The following is a 23,253-nucleotide window of genomic DNA, read 5'->3' as shown; positions in this document are numbered from 1 at the left end:
CAGGCAGTGGGACCAGGACCTGTCCTTAGTGCATGAGCTGGCTGTTTGGAATCTGGGACTTATGCAGGGACTCTTTGCTCAGCCTGGGAGGAAGTGACTGGACCTGCCTATACTGAATCCACCAGGTTTAAATGAATCCCCAGGGGAGTCTTTGCCCTGGAGGAGAGGGGCTGGGGGGAAGGTGAGGGTGGGGGCAGGAGGTGGGAGGACAAGGGAACCTATGGCTGATATGTAAAATTAAAACACAAATATAATAAATAAAAAAAAGAAATGTCTTGGGTAACTTCAAATAGTTAAGAAGAATATTCAAAGTGATGTTTTTAATTCAGTTACTCCCACTTTGATTAAAAACTAAAAAGGATTATTTTCTCTTACCTGCAGATATTATTTTCTGCTTCCTCTAGTCCAAACTGATGGTCAAAGGCCAGTTGTATCCGTGTTTTCTCCTCAGAATGGAGCCACCATGTGAGGAGCAGGTTCCGGGGATAGCTTCTGGGGAAGCGAGGACTCTGCACATGACCACTGCCTGTCACCTGGATGTTCTCATCTCTTCGGTACAAGTCTGTGAGGTGATTGCTCTCTGTTAGTAGTCACAACTTGTAGAAATTAGTATGTTGCTCCAATTACAGGAAAGCAAAAACAACAAAAAGAACAATTTACCACATGACGTCTCAAAGAACTTCATGATTTTGTTTAAAGACATAAAAGCAAGTCGTCGATTTGGGTCAACAAAAAGTCCGTTATTTCTACTGTATCTGCTTTCCCAAACTCCTTAAAGTTCCCAGTGCCTGATATTTCATTACCTTGGGGCTTTCCTCCATTACTCTTGAGAAGCAAACACCCAATTATCTCAGACCTCAGATTCATTTACATTGGAATCAAATGAGAAAGTAACTTCCAACAGTTCCTCTTTTATCTTTATTATGTTAAACAAATGAAAGGTTTAGCTTAGCTTTAAACGTCTATATAGTGGAATAGGCTCCAGACCTTTTAAATTCTCAGGTGGTTAGGAGGTTAGAAGTATTGTTGTTTTCATGACCACATCTAAATTTATCCTCATTGAGAAATTTACTATGGGGTCTTTATACAGTTTCAGGATGGACACTAGACATACCAGAAAGACAATGTGATTAAAGGGGTATTTGTCAGTCTTATGGCAGTGGGGCTGGATATACACACATTGCCACTGGTTCAGTAAATCATGCCTGTGTAATGAGATTCACAGTAAAATCTCTTGTAAGCATCCTACTTGTGACACATGCTTCACCAGGAAGTGACATAACCCAGGAACACGTGGAACCTTCCAGGACTTACCCTTCAGGTCTTACTATTTCATCACAACTAATTTTGGTGTTTTAGTATCAAACTTTAAGTATAGTGTTTTCCTTAGTGACTAAAGGACTATTCACAGGGACTCTTGCCTTAGTATGCAGCTGGTCAGCAGTGTAGCTATCTTGAGATTTTTATAAGATTTTATAACTGCCCTGAAATGAGGGCAGTTTTGTAGCACCTGTACATTTAATCTGTGAAATGATAAGGGTATATATCAGAATTGCAATGCTGCATGGGGGATATCATTTGGTATGTTTCAGTATTCAGAGTTCTTGGCATTTTTAAGGTTTCTAAATCCCATAATAAACAGCTCTCCAACCACAGTCTACTTTTACTGTTCCACAAAGAATTGCTTTGAGGCCTGTAATTCAAGAGAGCCTGGTGGGGGAAGGCCTACAAGGTGGGGCTGGTGAAACCAGCTTTTAAAACTTCTAAAATAAGAGAGAGGATCATCAGCAGGTGTTCCTGTGTGCAGATGCAAATGGAAACTCTCTTTGGAACTTGCTGACTGGTTAATGAACTGTAGCTTGCTCATTCAGACCAAGGGAGAGGGAGTCACTCCAGAGAGGAACAATGTGGCAGTTGAGGAAGCTGAGGTTGCCTTCCTAGACCTACATGACTACACTTAGTCTGTAACAGACATCCTCAAAGAGCTGAGACCAAAAAATCCTCCAGATGACCTTCTTCTCCTCACCCTTGACCTTATACTAAACAATCTTGTGTAGAGAAGAACTCAGGCAAATGCTGTTTCCTAGGCTGACCAAACGTGTGCTATCAACCTGCCAATTATTCATCAAATGCAGATGAACTGTAACATACCACATTGTATTCAAGCATATTACTTGAGTACTATGTTCACAATTACGCAGTTTTCTTAGATTTGGTATTGTAGATTAATTCTTAAGTGAAATTTATGTTTAATACACAAACTTTTTCTAAAACACAAATTTATATCAATAACGTCAAAAGCCCATAGATATAATGTGTTGTGAATAGAAGAAATCATACAACTCAAAAGGCTACTAAATTCTAAAATACATATCTCAGGACTTAAGATTCCTCATTTATGTACTAAAGGGTTTGAGGGAAAGTTTCTTTGGTCTTTTGGTAGGCAATACCCAGTCATTGCATGCATTATGTGTGTATATTTCCTGTTCCAGATGCTATGCTAGATTTGGGTATAATTGGTAGATACTTAAAGAATAGATTCCATTTTCCTATTGCAAAATAATGTGGAGACTTATGACACAGTGTAAACAAAGCCTAAAGGAATGCTAACAGCCAGGTGTTGTCCTGAGGCCAGGTGAACTAGGGGGAAGTGATGTGTGCTTGGGATGGCTGCAGAGGCCTGTTCATTACAATTCAGTTTGACTTTTGGTCTACAGGCTTGAAAGACGAGTTTGGGGCCACCTAAGAGACACACTGAAGTGTCTGCACTTGATTTGATGGAAACCAGAAAGCTCTGGGAGGAGCAAGTGGATTGACAAAAGGAAGATCAACCCACTGGTGGTAAGCAAGATGAATGGCAAGAAGGGTGCTGCTGAGGAGGCATCTCCTGGGAGGGAACTGCTACAAAGGTTCTGACACAGCAGGGCGGGGGGCAATGAAGCCCAGTGTCAAAAGGGACATACAATAAAGTTCAGAATTCAAAGGAATGGGCCAGAGGCTGCAATGACATGGAAAGACCAGACTCCAGTGACAGCCCTATCAGGGTGTCTTGTATTCTTTACTTGCTGTCGTCATAAAATGTGCAGACAAAAGGAACTTAAGGGAGAACTGGATGATTTGTCTTACAGTTCCAGGTTAACATCCATCACTGCTGGAATAATAGGAGCTTGAAGCAGGTGGCCATATCAGACAGGCAATCCATCTTAGACAGCTCCTTACAGGGGGGCCTAGAGTCCTGCCTCCTCTGTGTCACACTGAAAATGTATCCTAATCATCACACAGGGTGTGTGTGACACTAGGGGCATGCAAGGAAAGTTTGCTTGAGTACATGCAGGTTCAATGTGATGTAGTACATGTGAGCCTTGAGCTTCCAGAAGAAAGAGTGTGGGTACACTGAGCCCCCAGAACACAGTATGGTGCCATCCATCCTAAAGCCCCCAGGAGGAAGGTCAAGCTCAGTGTGAGTGGATCTGCTTGGGTGTTGGGAGACACCAGGCATGCTTGAGGAAACCAGAAGTGTCAACGGTAGGGAAACCACATCTGAGGTAAGATGCCCTGCAAAGAGAAACTTTCGTATGTCCAAGTCCAGGGCCACACTGAGGAAACATCATAGAACTTGGAAATAGTGAAGTCAAGGGCATCCTTTAAAGTTCACATTGAGAGGCTATGTGAAAGGAACTTTCTAATACATCTATCTGAGCACGTCATTGCAGGCTAGATTATCTTAAAGATACAAACTGTGATTGTAAATGAAATGTCACTCACATCTGGAATGAGGCTGTGGAGGAGGTGGCTAGAGGAGTTTATCTTTTTATATAATACTTGATTCCAGTCTGGTGAATTTACAGATGGCATTGTATTGAAATAGAGAAGGAAAGTAACAGTTTTCTAAGAGTGTTTTCTTACAAAACAAATCTCTTCCAAAATATACATTAATATAAACTCAGTGCAAGTAACAGAAGATTACATCCATGTTTATTTTGTGCCAGACATTATTTTAAAGTCTTCTCATATAATTTCCAGGGTCAAATCATTGCTTGTGTGTTTGCTCTGTAATACAAATTATTAAAACCAACACTGTCATTTTTTGACATATGAGGTTTCTGGACCACAGAGAGGTCAAGTGTCTTTTCAAAATAGCAGAACTAGTTAAAAGTGTAGTAAGAACACGAATCCAGATAATCTGTCCCACGGGTGATGTTTATAATGGTGGTGAGACTTGGAAGATGTCTGGGGAAAGTGCTTGCTGCATAAACATGAGGACCTGAGTTTAGATTTCCAGCACCTATGTAAAACCAGAAGCAGTTACAAGCATCCATAATTCTAGTACTCCAGTGACAGATGGGAGCTGGAGATACAATTCCTGGAGGCTCATGGATCAGCTATCCATGTGTATACAGCAGTGAATAACAAGAGTCTGTCTCACACTAGACAAAAGGAGATAATGGATGTCAGAGTTTGTCCTCTGATCTCAACTTTTATGTACAGTGATACAGGTAGGCCCGAAACAACCTTCCTAACAATAAAATAAGTAAATAAATATCAATGAATAAGAGGGAGTGTTCTTTTTAGTGTGAAATTTGTTAGAGACCGTTTTGATTCTTGGCTATTTATAATACACCTTAACTTTTGAAATATATTGTTTATATATAATTTATAACTTCATTCCAACTCAAGCTTATTCTTGGCAGGAGAGTAGCAATGAATTATAGATACAAAGTACTACCTATCAGGTTGAACACAAGATAACTACAAACATTATGCACAGTCACATTCCTGAACAAAAGCATTCACTTTGGTGTTCCAATAATAGCTAACATTTATGGTCAATTAATATGTGCCAGGCACTCTGATAAGTGGCTTTCAACTCACTACTGCGTTTAACCCCCATGATAACCCTGTGCAGTTAGTAATATCAGCACTTTACAAAGAAAATTTTGGCTCAAGAAATCTATGGCTCAAGGTACAAAGCCACTCCAGAAAAAATAACAGACTCTGACAGTTGACTTTTCAGAGCAGACTTAACCAGAGCAAGGCAGGAACTATTAAACCAAAAACATAAGCCATCCATCAGTGATTCCTATGTGTACTTAGATAACAGGAGTATAGATTATTATTTTGTATCTTAATACAGAAGGAGGTATATATTTATAGCTTCATAAAATCTGAACTATGCATTTGACTTTTAAAAATTCAGTTAAACTGAGAAAGGTAAAATGGCATTTATATCTATTATGTCCCTAGCCCTTTACCAAAACTCAGCTCACCCCGTCACATCCTGAAGCTCCTGAAAAGTCACCCAAGCATTGATTGTCATCTGCCTCTTGGATTCATTTAGAACAGTAAACACTGGTGTAATAGTGACCAAAGGATCAGCTCATTCTCAACTGCACCTAATCTACCCGGCCAGTCTTCCATACGATTCCAACACACTTGAAGTTGAGAACCAAGGGCTACTGAAGCTTTCTTCTGTCTTGTGTCCTGCTCTGGTCTTCTGTACTTCCTTGCTTTGATTCTGTATGCCACATGTGGCTTTTCATTTCACTTTCTTGACATGAGACATACCTTGAACTCATTTTCATGTCTTTGACTTTGGAATCTCCTCCAACCCAGCACTACTAGTACCTAGAGACCTATGGTAAGAGGATATTTACCTCTTTGGTCTAGGATCTTACCTTTTATCTTAGCTGAAAAATAAGCACTGGTTCCAAGAGGTACATTTGGTAATCCATTTGCAATATATACTAATGCTGAAGAAATGGAACTATGAGTATTAGTAATGTTTTTATCTCATCTCCTAGAACATAATATTATCTGTAATATTAAATGCCAAGAGAGAATATTGAATTGTTGAAGTAACAATTAAAGTAGTCAATGATCATTGATTCTATATAAACAAATAACGTAGTCTGCAGCTCTGCCATCTCAAACATTCAGTGCAGCAAGTCAGACAGTGATGTGACTCATGGTCCCCATAAGAAAGCTGAGAGCCAGAGCCTGAAGTCATGAACCTGTATTCTTCAGCTACAAGCCCAAAGTCAATAAAAGTCACACAGTCAGGAAATTCTCAGCTCACAAAGAGATTATTAGCAAGTTCCATTTGTGCAATGGCTGTTTCATGATCTCACACCATGTCACCGCAACAGTGCCCAGAATGTAGCTGAATGATTGATAAATATACAGTGTCAATTCTGCTTCTAAGCAACCACAGATAAGAGCACTTTTTGTGGGATGAAATGAGGTTAATACATACCCATCTCAGAAGTCTATCATAAGCTCACAAAAGTGAGAAGCATCATCAGTGCTTTCATTTTTTATTTTCATTATTATCATGAGAGGTGGAGACAAACTTTGGGGCAGGGTCTCTTGTAGCTCTGACTGACCATGAGCTCACGATATCTTGAACATCTTTCCTGTCTTCACCTTCCAAGTTCTGGGAATACCACCATGCCTGGCTCATCATGATTTATCTGGATTTACATAATCATTTTTTGTAGCATTTTAACAGGGAATAAACTCAGCAAGGAGAACTGAAATGATTGGGTGAAAGAATGAACAGTGGGTAAAGAATGCTAGAGCTGTCCACTGCTTCCCCCTCCCTTGAACTCACCCTGCCCACTGCTTCCCCCTCCCTGGAGCTCACCCTGTCCCCTGCTCAACCTCCCTGGAGCTCACCCTGTCCCCTGCTCAACCTCCCTGGAGCTCAGCTGGCTGACTCCCCACACTGCAGAAACAGCACTGGTCACATGGCTTCTGTAGGTTTCCTAACCTAAGACATTCTTGGCTTGATGAGGTAGGATTTAAGAGTCTATTTCAGGTAATAGTTTTCTTTCATGGATCAATGTTACTAGTAATTTGAGCACGGCTAATAGAACAGAAGTAACAGTGAGATTGTAGAAATAAATTCAGCATGTGGTATTAGTAATTAGATACTTTTTACCCCTAAAACCAGTACTTTAAAACACACATTAATTTGCTTTTTATGTGTCTGTGTGTACTTGTTCATGTACGCGAGTGTAATTGTGCAGTGTGTGTGTGTGTGAGACCCACCTTGGGTGTTAGTCCTTTGCTTCTACCATCACTGATTGAAGTCCCCTTGTCATCCAGTGATGATGGTGTACCAGAAACCAGACCAGTGACTCTTTGAAGTAAGCATTTGTCAGTGAAACTAATGAGACAAAGAGATATACTATGTGGCACATTGACGCCTCCATTGCAACCAGGATGAATGAAGAGGTATTGGAGAAGCAGGAAAGGAGAAGAGAAGAGATTTTTCTGTTCTGGTGGTTTTTCTTTTGGTTTGGTTTAGTTTGGGTTTTTTGTTTTTGACTTTGCTTTTGCTTTTGTTCACTTGCTTGCTTACTTTGATTTGTTTCCTTATGTGGGGTGTGTGGCAAAGATGAGGGGAGGATATGGGGGGACCGGAAGCTGAACAGAATTGGGGTGCATGATGTGAAACCCCCAAAGAGTCAATAAAGAAGTTAAATATAGATAGATAGGTAGATAGATAGATAGATAGATAGACAGATAGATAGATAGATAAATCTTCAATGGCTAGGGCTGTATCTCTGTGGTATATGTTTGACCAGCATGTGTGAGGTCCTAGATTCAATGCACTGTATGGCTAATAAATAAATTAATAAATCTGGGGAGAAAAAGTCTCCTTGTTGTTCATTGGTATATACACAGGCCAGATGGCCCAGGAACTTCTGTGACTCTCCTGTGTCCATCCCCATCTCAAGCTAAGCATGCTGGATTACAGATGCTCACAGTACCGACTTTATGTGACTTCTTAAGATTTGAATTGAGGCCTTCTCACTTGCACAGCAACACTTAAGTCACTGAGCTGCAGCCCCAGCCCCCTTAAAATGATGTTAAGAATGCAATGCTATCATTTCCAGTAAAGGCAGAAACTGATTGTTGAAACAAGCTAATCAAAGATATTATTTAGAAAAATTATTTCTTAAAAATTAAGTGTCTCGCCAGGCGGTGGTGGTGCACACTTGTAATCCCAGCACTTGGGAGGCAGAGGCAGGTGGATCTCTGTGAGTTCAAGGCCAGCCTGGTCTACAGAGCTAGTCCAGGACAGACTCCAAAAGCTACAGAGAAGCCCTGTCTTGAAAAACTAAAAAAAAAAAAAAAAAATTAAGTGTCTGATAGCACAAAATAATGCTTTTTCATTTGTTTTGAACATGTGGTAAAGGAATTAAAATTCATCTTTGAGTTTAAAAATAATGTAGTATGTCTTTTGATCATTTTAAAACTATGTAAAGAATTCCCACCAAGCCTACTGAGAACCTAAGATAAAAACTAAAATACTCAAAGGTACTGTATACTTTACTTGAAAGTTTGGTGGGAAAGCTAAGAAAATCATATTGCAGATATTAAATTTCTTATGTCTTATTCAACCACATAACTTCTGTGTCTTGCCAGTCAGGGCATATGAAGCCACTCAGAACAAGTCAGTTTAATGCTATGTGGATGGATAGTTGCTGCAGATAATGAGGGGCAGATAACAGCTGATAAAATAACAAGTAAAAGATAATTTAGTCAAAAGAACATAAGGCAATCTAAATACTTCATTTGTAAGAAAGTCAGTTCCATTGCAGACCTGGAAGGTTGACATTTGTGTGAACATATTTACTACGAAGGTTAACAGATCAATCTCGAGAGCATTCCATGGAAATGACTATTTGCTCTCTGATTTTAGATATTAATTCTGCAATGGGTGCCTCCTCTTGAGGACTATTTGCAGTTTTCACTTACAACTAGCTGTAAACCAGATCCCAGTACACGTGGAAAGTCATGGCACGAAGGGAACAGGCAGACATGAGGAGGATAAAGTCGAAGAGTGTGGTTTTGTGTGGGAGGTTTGCCGTCAGATTCTTGACTGCTTTCCATTACTGTTACTAAGTGATGCAAGAAGTAAGGTGACAGACTGTTCACAGGCTCTCACTCTGTGCCAACGTCCATTCAAATTGTAAGCTCAGGCTGTTGAAACCTTAGCTGTGTGCTTTACAAGAACATTACTTCAGTGTTAGTTCTCCACCACTTGCAAAGACTTCCACATTCTTGTTCAACAAATACAAACATAGTATAGAAAAATGTCCTAGCATGAAAGATGGTGCCTGTTGAGAACAGGTGCAGAGTGTTATTGCAGACATAAACGTATAAAAGAAACAAGAAATGGGGAGTATAAAAGAAGGCAAGAGGTTCTTAATTTAAAAATGAAGAGGTCAAATTATAGAAGAGAGCCTAAAACAAAGGATTGAAGTGAAATTAAACTTAACGAAATAATTTCCTACCAATTACTTCCTAGCCTAAAAAGTACAGTGTTAGAGCCTCTGAAAAAGGGAAAAATTAAAGTTTAACAATGCTAGTTAACAACCTGCATTTGCCCTTCAATGTTTGTTTGGGCACTGAAGCTTGCAATCAATGAAATAAATTCCTCCTGCCCTGACTGCTAAGGGGCCAATCTTCATTAGTAATTTTTGGTTAGCACCTTGCACGTATTTGCAGTGAGAACCCACATTACTAGCCCACCACTTCCTGAAAACAGCCTCACCTCTGCCCTGTTTGTCCTGTTTTCAAGCTACACAGGAACAAAACTGGTAAAACAGGAGCCTTTGTCTAGGATTTGCAAAGAGATTTTTCTAGGAACGAAACAATAATATGAAATTTCTTTGTTCACATTGATTTTGGAAGGCATGTATATATATATACTCACTTGTGCAATGTACATACATACACATGCACACACACATTAGACACATGCAAATGCATGCACACACACACACAGGCACACACGAACATGCATAAGCACACAGAAACACACATGCATACACAAGTCCATAGCTCTGCAAGCTAGGATAAACACACACACACACACACAAGCACACATGAACATGTATAAGCACAAAGAAACACACATGCATACACAAGCTCATAGCTCTGCAAGCTAGGATAAAGAATAGATTTTTAAAAAAAAATCATTTTACAAGGGTATGTTTTAGGAAGAATCAATCACTTAAATAAAGATATATTAGCAACATTTTTCATTACTGTAAATAATACAGTATGAGGAAATAAAGAATTATCATGGCTTGAAGTTTCAGTGAGTTTAGCCCCTGGCCACATGGCCCTATGTGCTTGAGCAAGAACATCATGGTGTCATGATTGTGTGATGGTAGAGAAATGTTTACCTCCCAGCAGGCAGGAGGCACAGAAGGGGATCCAGAGACCAAGTAGTCCCCATAAGGACTGAGTCTCAGTGACATACTTCCTACCACTTAAGGTTTCCAGAACATTCTAAAGTAATGCTACCAGCTAGAACAGGGATTAAATACAGGACTCTATGGAGGACAGTTTATAGAACCATAACAAACTCTGGTGTATGGGATCGGATAGCTAGAAAAGATGGTCATAAATACCCCAGTGACCTGAAAAATTATCTTCATGGGCTAAAAGTACTTTCTTTACCATATTTGACCATACACAGATCTCAGGACAAACCTAACATACACTAACATAAGAAGTACATTGCTTATTATGTGAGGTGTGCATTATGTCTGCATTTAATAAGTAAGTTATATAGCATATAATTTATAGTCATACTTAAATAGTCAAGAAGCTACATGGCTTTAGTGCTATTTAGAGGCTCTGTCATTTGAATACCATTTTTTCCCCCTGAGTTCTAAAATATCTTTTTTTTTTTTTTCACATCTCAATGTTTTAAAACAAGGAAGTATTATTCTTACAGGTTACTACTGGTTTTTTAGGAAGAGGAGCAAGTTAGGACAGAGTTGTAATGTCATGGTATGTGTCAATTTAGTAATGGTAAGAAGACAGTTGCCCATTTGATTTCAATCTCAGATATCTTCTTTAATGTTGCCAAATACGCATGCATATAACCCATTTGGATATTTAACTACCATTTGTAATGTCTTTTTGAAGAATGCAACATGGTAGGATGCAGACAATCATAAAAATGTAATGAAACTTAAGATCCAGGTATACACAAAGATGTATCCATATTTGCTGGTAAAGACTCAAGGAGCTTATGGAATCACAGAGCTGGGAGGATGTACACAAGTAACGCTACTGTGATTTGTTATTGATACTCTACATTCACTACACACATCAGAAAATAAAATTAAAGCCAGCAGAAATCAGGGACCATCTCAATTTGTCACAGAACCTTCTGAGAGACTGGAAGTCAATACATCCCACATTGTGATAATGCTTAGTACCTGCTTGGCAAAAGCTGGTGACTTGCAAGGAGAATAAGTATTTAGTCATGTCTAGCAGCCAAGGATGATAGAACAGAATGATGAACAGGAGATGTGGACAAATTCTCCAGCATTACCTGTTAGCCTTTAAAATACCATCAAGTCCTACAATGTTCACTAACCAAATTAAGACACCTTATTACTTAGGGGACCATGCTGCCTTAAAGCTCTGAATCAATACTGGAGGACATAGTGGCTGGGAGGGCCTTGGAGTCTCCGTGTGAAGGCTCACATTTGAACTCACACTGTTACAAATGGATGTACCCAGTTATCATTTTACTGCAAAGGATTCTGGGTGCTTTTCATGCAGACCTTCTTTCTCCTCAAAGCCATTACTGGATCAAGGCACTGTCAGGTACAGACAGTGCTTCAGAATGGCGTCTTCTGAGTCCCTGTTCAGTCTCAGGCTAACATGTCTCACCCAGCACTGCTATTACCCATGTGTGTGCATGCCTAATGTCCATGAGGAAACAAAGAGGGCACAGGAGTGACAGGTGGTTGTGAGCCACTTGATGTGTGTCTTCTGCAAGAGCAGCAAGTGCTCTTAACTGCTGAGCCATGTCTTCACACACACACATTACTTTTTAAATGCTGCTGTTCAAATTCTATGAAATTGAAATGGTCACACCTGGCTTTGAATAAGCCACTGGAATCACAAAACTACTAAAGTCAGATGATCAAGTGCAAACTGAATGCTGTCATGGTCCATTTGCTTCTCACATGCTGGATGTGAAAGCTCAGCCTCATTTCCCTTCTGACCTTTTGTTTTAAACAACTGCGAAAATGAACTTTCCACATGCCAAGTAACATTCCATAATTGTTTTATTATAAATTATTGCAATGATGTTGGCAGAGAGGATGAGAACTATAGGTTGAAACTTGATAACTAGGAAAGAAGAAAAATAGTGTTGAGATGCTAGGAAACTATACTTGAGCACCCCAAGTTCCATAGACATACTGTCTTCTGTGTTGAAAGAGAACAGATAAATTTTCCTCAATGCATAACCCTGAACAGTGGTGGCTACCTTCTTTTGGTGCTATTAAGCTCTTAAAGGAGTGTTTTAGGGGAGGACGTGGGAGATAACTCAGCAGTTAAGAGCACTTGCTGCTCTTGCAGAGGATGAGAGGGACCAATGTTTTCACCCTAAATATAATTGCCACTGAGCAAGGTGGGGAAATCTTCTGTCTGCTTGGTCTGTTATTGTTGCAGAAGCAAAGAAAAAGTAACCTCTCCATTGCATCATCTAAAGGCCTGAGTGCATCTGCTCTTCACAGCTCTCTAAGATGATCCTTTTAAGTTCATAAACCATGAGTCCTTGCTTTCAGAATGTATGAAGTGAAGCTTTAAATAAGAATATCAAATTCTGAAGCACTCCCAGTAGAATTCTGATTTTTAAATTGTGTTGAGTTACTAGTCTCCTCTGAGATTGTCACAGATTCCAGGCTATGAAAAACCAGATAATGCAACAACAGTATCTTTTCCTTTGTAGATTGACAGGCAACTACTAGGAAAATGGAGATTTTGTTTACTCTTAGAGTCTCAGGTGTGAACATAGCTACAGTTGAAGTTAATCTAAGAAAAAGAGCAATTTTAAAGTCGAAGGGCTACAGGTAACCTTTTTCAGGGATTCACAGGGAAAAGGAGACACACTGCTTCTGCACTGCAGTACAGAAAGCAGCTGCAAACACCTGCGCTCACAAGAAATATGTGCATTTAACATTTTCGTTAAATAAAACATTACATTCAAGAGCATGCTTTTTTTTTTTTTTAAGCAAGTATGTCTTTACACCAGACTTAAAACCTATATTCTGAATAAAATAGAGATCTCATAAGTGTGGAGCTGAATAAATATCAAACTACATAGGCATTAGTATGCAATAACTCTCCAGGATGGCACGTTTCACCAAATTACAATATCACATGAAAATTTTACAGGGTTGTTTCATTTAGGTATTCATACGTTTTACATTTCTATTTTCACTTTTGCCTAAAAATAGAGTCACACAATATCCTTTGATGCATATACAGAGCTCATATTGAAACACCACATTGAATACCAGCTGGGTTTTTCTCCTGATTCCATATTTGTGCCACAGTGTCCAAAACCTCGGGAGAAACATATTTTCTCTCAGTTTATCAGTTTGCACAGAGAAGTAAGCTCTCAAGAATAAGTTTTTACATGACTCCTACCAGGGTTTTGCACTATAATATACATCATAGTGGCAAATTATCAAGTGCTATTTAGACTTATTGGAAAAAGACAGTGGGAGCAAAAAGGCCTTCCCTGTCTTCCCAGAGACTCTCTACCCAAAGATGGGATGGTTACCCAACTGTGACAAGAAGCAGCAAAAAGCCCCAAGAGTTAAAATGTGTCCTTGTGAACTTCTAGAACAGAGTTCATTATTGTGGATACCATACAAAAATCGAGGCCTGGGTAAGAGAAACTGGAGGTTCAGCAATGGGCAGTTCAGCCACAGAGAGAAGGCTCAACCAGGCTCTCAGCTCAAGCTGACTGCCTTAACCTCACCAGGCAATTTCTTCTGGATATATGGAAATTCCAAATTTGATAATGCGACTTCTGTGTCCTCTCTGAGCCAAGCCACTCCGACCCCCTCTGCTGGATGCTGTACAAGCTCCTGAGTTGATGGGCTTTTGCTATCTGTATAGTGATATTTTATTTGTATTGAAATGTGATTTTATTTATATGTTAATAAAGTTGGCTTGAGGTCAGAGCAAGCCAGAGCAAAAACTGGGAGGTGGTGGTGCACACCTTTAATCCCAGCACTTGGGAGGCAGAGCTAGGTAGATCTCTGTGTGTTCAAGGACATAGCCAGCATGGCAGACACACACCTTTAATCTCAATAGCAACCATAGAAGACCTGGAGGTCTGTACAAACAGGCAGTGACGAGGAGGTCATGTGGCTGGGTTTACAACCAATGAGAAAACAGAACAGAAAATCTATAAAAAAGGAGAGGAAGGACAGCAGAAGCAGTGAAAGGGTAAGGTTTTCTGCTCTTGCTCTGACCTCGTGGTTTTTAATTCTGCAATTGATTCTGTGTTTCTTATTTAACAAGCCAGTTACATCTACACATCTGCTTCATCTTTATCTGCTACTTGGTATCTGTTCTTTACATTGGTTTCCTATGTACTTAATACATTCACACATTAAAGAATGGCTATTATGGTTCACTCTCCACTTCATGGCAAACATGCACAAAGGAGAGAACAACTTCTCTATATGAATAGAACCATATGTTCAACTACCTACTGATCTTGTTTCTTAATTCTGGCTATCAAGCACCAAAGGCCAAGATAAAAGTGGCTTAAAGTTTAAATGTGATGAGTTTGTCACATAGGAAGTCAGAGGTAGGTGCCTTCAATTTGGGCTAATGCAGAGCTTTGTGAGCAGTCATGTATCATCTGACATGTCTGTTATTACCTCCTGGGGTAGAGTCTATATGGTGTTAATAGGAAAACCCTCTTCAGTTAGCATTATTAGCACATTTTCTTTCACTGTGAAACATGCATGACAAGAAACAATCTAAAGAAAAAAGTTTTACACTGGTTCAAGGAAATACATTCCATCTGTAGGAAAAGGCAGGAGGCTGGCTGATTGGCCACATTACATTCACAGTCAAGAACAGGGGTGTTGATCTATATCATGCCCAATTATCTTTATCCTTTTTATTCAGATTGGTTTCCCAACCTGTAAAATGACGTGGATCTTCCCTCCTCAGTTAATTTAGCCTCTACCACCCTTGTCCTTCACAGACCTTGCCAAGGCTTGTCTTCTAGAGGAATCTAGATGCCATGAAACTGACAATCAATGTTAACCATCACAGCATGACACAACTACAAAGGAATGTTAGTTCCCTGAACAAGTTCAGTGAAGAAGTCTTTGCTCATTTTCTCAGTAGTCTGACATCTCTGTGCAGAGTGGGATATTTTTGTCTCCTTTGAAATCATAAGCTGCTTGGTGATCTTGTAAGAGAGTAGAGCCTTCTGGGAGATACTTAGGTCATATGGGAAGAGCCCCCATGGACAGATTAGTGACTTCATGAAGGTATACCTAGAGATACCCTTGACAATTTCTACCAAATTAAGGCATGGTGACAAGACATTTCTAGTGACCCAGGAAATGGCCCTCACCAGATATCAGATCTGCTGGTACCCTGACCTTGGACTTGCCAATTTCCAGAAATAAATGAAGTTTCTGTTATTTATAAGCCATTCTTTTTGTTACAGCACTACAAACAACTAAAGCATACACTGCCTCCTTATACCTGAGTCTTTTTACTGTAGGTTTTATCATCCAGTTCATACAAATCAATGCTAGGAATTAAGTATCCATTTATTGTAAGTGGAGTCTCAGCCACTTGAATGTCAGTCTTCCTCTCTTACCTTCTCCTGTTCTGACCAATTTTATGACCAAACCTTTCTTAGTTAGGGTTTCTATTACTGTGAAGAGATACTATGACCATGACAACTCTCCTTTTCTTGTAAAGGAAAACCATTTAATTAAAGTGGGTTACATTTTCAGAGGTGTAGCTTGAATCTTAGAGGTTCTTATTAATAAAAACAAACCTGAGGCCAGTTATTGGGATGAACACTGGAAGATCAGAGACACAGAACAAACCACAGTTTCCTCACCTCGCCAGTTCCTCAGCTGGTCTTGTTTCCTCAGACTACAAGCTTCTGTGTCCTCATCCCAATTAATCTCAGCTGAACTGTGCTGCTCCAAAGCCTATAAGCTTAACCAGCCAAATGCTTAACTAGCTTAGTTCCTGGTCCTTAGGCCTTATATACCTTTCTGCTTTCTGCTATCACTCCCTGGGATTAAAGGCTGGATTTCTGGGATTAAAGGCTGCGTCACCATGCCTAGCTGTTTCTAAAGTGGCCTTGAACTCAGAGATCTGGCTAGCTCTGCTGGGATTAAAGGCGTGCACCACCACCGCCCAACTTTTGCTATGGCTTGCTCTGACCCATTTTCTAGCCACCATTTTTGGCTTTGTTCTAGTGGCTGTCTGTTCTCTGACCCCAGATAGATTTATTAGGGTGCACAATATTGTGGGGAACACAATACCACCACACAGAGGTTTAGTCCATTATCATCATGGTGGCATTCAGACCCACATGGTTCTGGAGAAATAGCTGGGTGTTCTACATCTTGACTTGCAGGCAACAGGAAGTAGTCTAAGTTACCATGTGTGGTTTAAGCATATGAGACCTCAAAGTCCAACTCCATGGTGACACAACTTCTCCAATAAGGCTATACCCACCTCAAAAAAAGCCACACCTCCTAATAGCACCACTCCCTTTGGGAGCCATTTTCTTTCAAACCACCACATTCCACTCCCTGGTCCCCAAGGCTTGTAGCCATATTATAGTGCAAAAAAAATGCTTTCAGTCCATTTTCAAAAGTCCCCATGGTCTATCACAGTATCAAACTTGTTTAAAAGTCTGAAGTTCAAAGTCTCTTCTGAGATTCATGCAATCTCTTAGCATAATCCTCTGGAAAACAAAAGTCAAAAAGCAGATCACATATTTCCAACATGTGATGGCACAGGATATACATTACTATACCCAAACATAGGGAAGGGAGAATAGTGAGAAAATACAGGACCAAATCAAGACCAAAAACCAACTGGGCAAACTCCAAATTCTGTGTCTCTGTGTCTGATGTCAAAACACTCTTCAGATCTCCAACTCCTTTCAGCTTTGTTGACTGCAACACACTTCTTTCACTTGGGCTGCTTCCTCTCCCTGTTAGCAGCTTTCCTCAGCAGGTATCCCACTCTGGCATCTCCAACATCTTGAAGTCTCCAAGGCAATCCAGGCTTCTCCTTCATAGCTTCATACAATGGCCTCTCTGGGCTTCCATTCAGGGATACCCCTGACACATGCCTAGCCTCAGCAGTTTTCGTTAGCCACAGAGACAAATTCCATAGCCTCCTTCTATCTCTAACTCTGCTGCTAAGTTCTGCTGCTTACTGGGCCTGGAACATGGCCCCTTTGTTCAATTACATCCTCACCAACTTTCTGGTTTTGGTGGTTTCCTTCACTGGATAAGCTTGGGTGTCCTGAAACTAGATCTCTAGACCAGGCTGGCCATAAACTCAGAGATTCATCAGCCTGTGCCTTGCTGGGATTAAAGGCATACACCACCACACTTGGCTCTAAGCTTTTCTTTAATTCCATTTCACAACTTGGGAACTTAGCTGGGTGGGATTTTACCTTGAGGTCACCACTCCCTTTATTCCATTTCTTAATCTGTTTATCTCACTGAATACAGGGCTTAGCTCCATTTCACTTTATGGTACTTTGTTTTTCTACTCAAATAATTTTCATTGCTCAGCTTGCTCCTTTTCATTATATATCTTCTTTAGAGTTAACACTAGTAACCACACAACAGAGTCTATGCTAGCTGTTTTGAGATTTGTTTTTTCCTGCCTAGGGAATTAACCAAAATCTCTTCACTTTAGCCTTAGGCAGATTCTCTGAACAAGGGCAAATGGCAGCCACTTCCTACACCAAAATATCACAAAAATGATCTCTAGGCATCATACTAAAATTCTTCTCCTCCAAAACCTCTTGAGCCATCTCCCCACAGTTTAAATCACTCTTAGCACCACTTTCTTGCATGCTCCTACTAGTATGGCCCATTAAGCAGCACTGGAAGCATTCCACTTCTTTTGTAACCCAAACTCCCAAAGTCCCTATTCTTCCAGACAAAAGCATGGTCAGATATATCACAGCAAAACTCCAGTCCCTGGTACTAACTTCTATCTTGATGAGAAATTCTTTTATTGTGAAGAGACACAATAACCATGATAACTCTTATACAACAACAACAAAAAACATTTAATTGGGGCTGGCTTACGTTTTGAAAGGTTTAGTGCATTGTGGCATGCATGCAGACATGGCATGCATGGAGAAGTAGCCAATTGTCCTACATCTTGACTTCCAGTCAACAGGAAGTGGTCAGAGACACTGGATGTGTCATGAGCGTATATAAGATCTCAGAGCCTGCCTCCACAGTGACACACTTCCTTCAACAAGGCCACATCTCCTAATAGTGCCACTCCCTTTTGTGAACATTTTCTTTCAAACCACCATAAAACCCATCACCAAAAGTCCTTTTAACTAAGAAACTTCAAGAACCCCACACACTCATACATGAAAATGTCCCATAAACAATAATTAAAATGTAGAAATATTATTGTTTTCCTCTGTCAGGGCAACTGTTAGTGTGTGGTATGCCTTTCAAGGACTTCTACTGGAGGTTCTGCTCATGTCTATTGTTATTACAGGGCTTGAGGTGTAGCCAGTGACAGAACACTCGTCAAGTAGGCACAAGACACTGATTCAGTCGCTGGCACTGCAAACCAAAAGAAAGCAAAGTAAGACAAAAGAAAGAAAGGAATGTTAGTACATACACCAAGGTGATAACTTTTGTAAAAGTTAGCATCTCCAAATACTATGAGAGACTGACAGAAGGTCAGTGCCCACTGTTTGTTACATTACAGACAAGTTTATAGCTATTGCTGAATTTGCCATTTTGTAAGGTCTAACATTGCCATTTTGCTGTGTAGAGAAATGTGAAAATGTGTTACAGTGGCTATTGCTCTTATTACTGGTGAATAATTATGAGAAGTGGGTTTTTTAGTTTTATTTCATAGATAGATTTTTAGATAAAGGAAATTAAGATTATCATTTTATATGGCAAGGTTGGAAGGATAAACAAATTTCTTAGGTATTCTGATGGAAAATTTATCAGGTGCCATCATATTGGCTCTGCATGAAACACTAATTCTTTTTCTTTGCCCTCACTTTGCAGACTGAAACCTTTGGCAAACAAAATGTTTTATTCCTTGTGACTTAATGTTGATGGGAAACATAGGTCCTTTCAAGAAAATAAACCAATGAAGCTCAGAATATCCTGAAGGCAGGGCATGGATATGTGAACACACACACACACACACACACACACACACACACACACACAGAGAGAGAGAGAGAGAGAGAGAGAGAGAGAGAGAGAGAGAGAACTAAAGATGATAGGCTAGCTATGCCTTCCTTGGCCGAACAAGATCATTGCAGTTTTGAAGCTAGATTCACACACATTCCATTCAAATTCATATAGGGAAATCTTCCTGGCAAATTTCTGCACCCTAAGATACCTCTGCGAGTACTGCTCAGCTCCCATGATCCCATGCTGTGAGTAGTACCAGAGGTGTCCTGCAATTCCTGTTACTCAAGATGAGTTTGAGCCAGCTGCATCCACACCACTCATGTATGCATTCCTAGTCTTCACTCATTCCAGCTGTTATGGATGATCAGCTGTAAATGTCAACATTCCATGATGAGAATCACCCAGGAAGAGTCTTAATTGAATAATTATCTTAATCATCTTGCCCTTTGAACATGCCTGTGGAGATGTCTCAACTGTTAACTGACCTAGTGTACCACAGGCTGCTCCATTCCCCAGGCCAGAGCCTCAGTGTATGAGTGGAGAGACCTGGCTAAGCAGGCAGGCAGCATGGGTGCATTCCTTTCTCTCTATTCTTGACTATGGATGTGCTGAGAGCGGCTGCGTGGGTTTCAGTGCTTTCTCGTGTGAAGCCGGATTGTAGCCCGAATAAACCATGTCTTGACTCATGCTGCTTTCTGTTAGGATATTTTATGATAGTCACGGAAGTGAAAGTAGAGTATCTGTTCCTCTCTGTCTCCCATGCCTCAAGTATGATCTACTTTGATAACTCTTCTTCCTGTTTTGTGCATCCCACCCCTTCTCTGTCTTAGATCATCCTGACACTCCTCTTCATTTTACTGCATAGTTTTAGTGATGCTGATTAGTGCTTTTCTTCTGCTGGGTAGGATTCTCCTCTCTAAAGGATGGGAAGGATTCCTCCTTTTGCCTGTTCTTCTGCCACAAACCTCTGAACTACCATCCAAGCTCTTCCTTGAATCAGGTCCTTTATGCAGAATGCACACTTTCCAGCTCCTCCCTAACAAACTGCCCTCCTCCCCTTTTGTGGACACCACTTTTTATGTTCATTGTAGCCTTTCCTGGTCCTTAAACACACATTACACTTTGCATTTTATATGTGGATGGCATTATTTTTAGCTGGCTCTTTCAGAAGCTGCACAATGTCAGATTATATTTGCTTGTGTCAACATTCTACATCCAGCATCTGGTACAGAGTTGACTAAAAAAATTCAGCCTTGAGCCTCAAATGAATAACATGGTGCCTGTCTCAAGTGAGGTCAGCATCACCTGACAAATAAATGATTCAATACTGGTTACAGTTTTTTTCCTTATAGTCATCAGATTCTTCCACACTATAAATTTCACTAGATTAATGGTTTACTTGAATTTATTAATTTGGGGAAAGTATGATGGTACAAGTTATAGGGTAAGAGATACAGGAGACAAAATATAGAGCTGGGAAAATCAAACATATTGAGTCTTGAATAAAATTGGTCTGCAGTGATGAGCTACAACCTCTCCATTACTGTCTTCTTACCAATTGGCCACCTCTTCCAATTGGGGTACAGCAGGAGATGTCAAGAAGGGCTCCACCATGGTTGGTGTCTGAGAAGGGACATTGTTGCTCTTGGTGTGAAAAAAATTAGTTGCCAAGCTACAAGATGAAAGAACAGTATGGAAGGTCTGTGCTTTAGAATATAATGTCTGTATAGTCTTTGCAGGCCTCACTGCTGATGCATCAACAGAGGCTATGTAGAGTGCCAGAGCCACTGGCTGGCTGTGGAGGATCCAGTTACTGTGGAGTACATCACCTGCTACATTACCAGTCTGAAGTAGCACTATCCCAGAGCGATGGGTACAGGTCATTTGACATCTCTGCCCTCGTTGTGGGTTTTGACTTTGATGGCACCCTCAGACTATCAACCTGATCACTCGGGCACATACCATGCTGGGAAGGCCAATGCCATAGGCTGGAGCACAAAGTCAGTGCATGAATTCCTGGAGGAAAGCTACACAGATGATGAGACAGATTATCTGACCATCAAACTAGTGACCAAGGCACTTTTGGAAGTGGTCCAGTCAGGTGGCAAAAACATTGAACTTGCCATCTTGGGGCAGAATCACCCTCTTAATATTCTAAATCCTGAAGAATTTGAAAAGTTTGTTGCCAAAAGAAGAAGAAGGAGAAGAAGAAGAAGAAGAAGAAGAAGAAGAAGAAGAAGAAGAAGAAGAAGAAGAAGAAGAAGAAGAAAGAAGAAAGGAGAAGGAGGAGGAGGAAAAGAAGAAACAACAAAAAAAAAGCATCTTGATGAAGTGAACATTGGTTGGAGCAGCTTCCAGCCTCAGTATTGTGGGCCTCTGTCTACTTGTCCAAGAGCTAAATAAAGATCTACATTTTTTAACTTTAAAAAAAACCTAAAATTATATACATCCTGATGTAGTATGGTAAGGAGCATTGTGTACAAATAAAATGTTTGCCCTGAGCATGGAGAAAAACAAATGTCCGGGCACAAGTCCCATTAGCTAGCACTGTTGGAGAAGAACAAGTAGTGATGTACATTGTCTCTGCAAAGAAATGTGTGGGTCTTTAAACTTTGTATTGATTCTTTCTAGATTTCACATAATGCATCCCAATCCCACTCATCTCCTTGTCCCCTCGAATCCTCCCTCTGTTCTTGCAACCTCCTCCCCCCAAAAAATAAACCAAAACAAAATTTAAAAGTGTAGCCAAACAAACAAACAAACAAACAAACAAACAAGTCTGGGTGTGGAAGCTATAGTGCAGCCGGGTGAGTCTCGCAGTATACCCATTAGTCCACACATATCTTACCTGTAAATGTTCATTGCTGCAGGTGGGAAAGCCAGCCTCTGAGCCATGAGAAGGAAGAGCTGATCCTGTCCCCCAGCAGCTGCAGCAATCAGGAGTGGCAGGCCATGCTCCTTATCAGGGCAAAACAGTAGAGCTGGCCCTGGTGGTGTGAGTGTTCGCATGAGGCGGTTCCAAGGGTGGGAGAGCATGAGAATTTGGTCCTGTTTCTTGCTGCCTACTGCACTGGGTAAGCTAGCTGGAGCAATGCTGGGGACCTCACCCTGGTGGTGGTGATGAGGGAAAGCTGGCTGGCTGATCAACCTAGCTATCACCCAGGCCCAGAACCAAACCTATAAGTTACCCCACTCCAATATCCACCTCATCCATGAACTGCTGAAGTGAGAAATAAGTTTGAATGGAGTTTGCTCCATTACATTTGTCCTTGTAAAGACATCTGTAATCTAGGTGCTGGTTTCTTCATTTGTAAAATAGTGACAATATAAACTTCTTTACAGGACTGCTATAAACAGCCTGGATATGGGACACTTTTTCAGCAAATGCAAAGCAGCACAGAAAGGTCATTAAGACGAGAAGACAGAGAGAATACAGAAGACTAGACACCAGCTGAGCCCTGGGAGTCAGAGGGTGGAGAGGCCATCTTTAGGACAGTTCAGCAGCAGCAGGCACAGAAGCAGATGCAGTGACATGCAGAGATGTAGATATGCACACGATGCTTGAACTTCTCTCTCCTTGACATTGTTTCTAGACATAGTAGGCTTGAAAGCTAGTTCATTACCTGTAGTAGATAGCCAGCCCAGCATTGGCCTGGAAGTTCCAACCCCCATTGAGGCTTTGGTAATGGTCACGCCCACAAGTCAGGGCAGAGGAGGGAGTGGAAGACCAAGGATCAAGAGGAGGGCTCTCACTTGGTTCCGGGACGCTGGACACTGGAGGCAGACCGAGCAGAGTTCTCCAGAGAACACCTCCAGACTGCGCCATACCTTTGCCAGACCCTGCAACCTACCCCTTCATTTGTAAGTTACCTGACAAAATAAACCTCCCTTTTAACTATGTGGAGTGGCCTTAATATTTTCACCAAGATCTGGCGCTCACGTAGGGCAAATTCCAAAGGCCCAGGCGGCTCCCTCCCTCAGCCTCCTCCCT

The 23,253-nt window shown here is 40.7% G+C and overlaps 1 protein-coding gene and 1 pseudogene across 5 annotated transcripts in view; one reads left to right on the top strand and one right to left on the bottom strand.

The window, feature by feature from the left end:
* Pdgfd (platelet derived growth factor D) overlaps positions 1 to 23,253 on the bottom strand; it is a 225,821-nt gene that overhangs the window by 85,260 nt on the left and 117,308 nt on the right. For 3 of the 5 annotated variants that reach the window (XM_036191666.1, XM_036191668.1, XM_036191670.1), the window contains one exon: positions 376 to 562. In XM_036191666.1, the coding sequence (XP_036047559.1) occupies positions 376 to 562 (187 nt within the window). Of the gene's footprint in view, positions 1 to 375; positions 581 to 23,253 lie in introns of all 5 variants that reach the window. The other 2 variants (XM_036191667.1, XM_036191669.1) reach the window with 1 other exon arrangement.
* LOC118586890 lies at positions 20,784 to 21,597 on the top strand (annotated as a pseudogene).

The sequence above is a fragment of the Onychomys torridus genome, chromosome 7, assembly GCF_903995425.1.
Source record: "Onychomys torridus chromosome 7, mOncTor1.1, whole genome shotgun sequence".
Classification (NCBI taxonomy): domain Eukaryota; kingdom Metazoa; phylum Chordata; class Mammalia; order Rodentia; family Cricetidae; genus Onychomys; species Onychomys torridus.
This window is presented reverse-complemented; position numbering and strand designations above follow the sequence as displayed.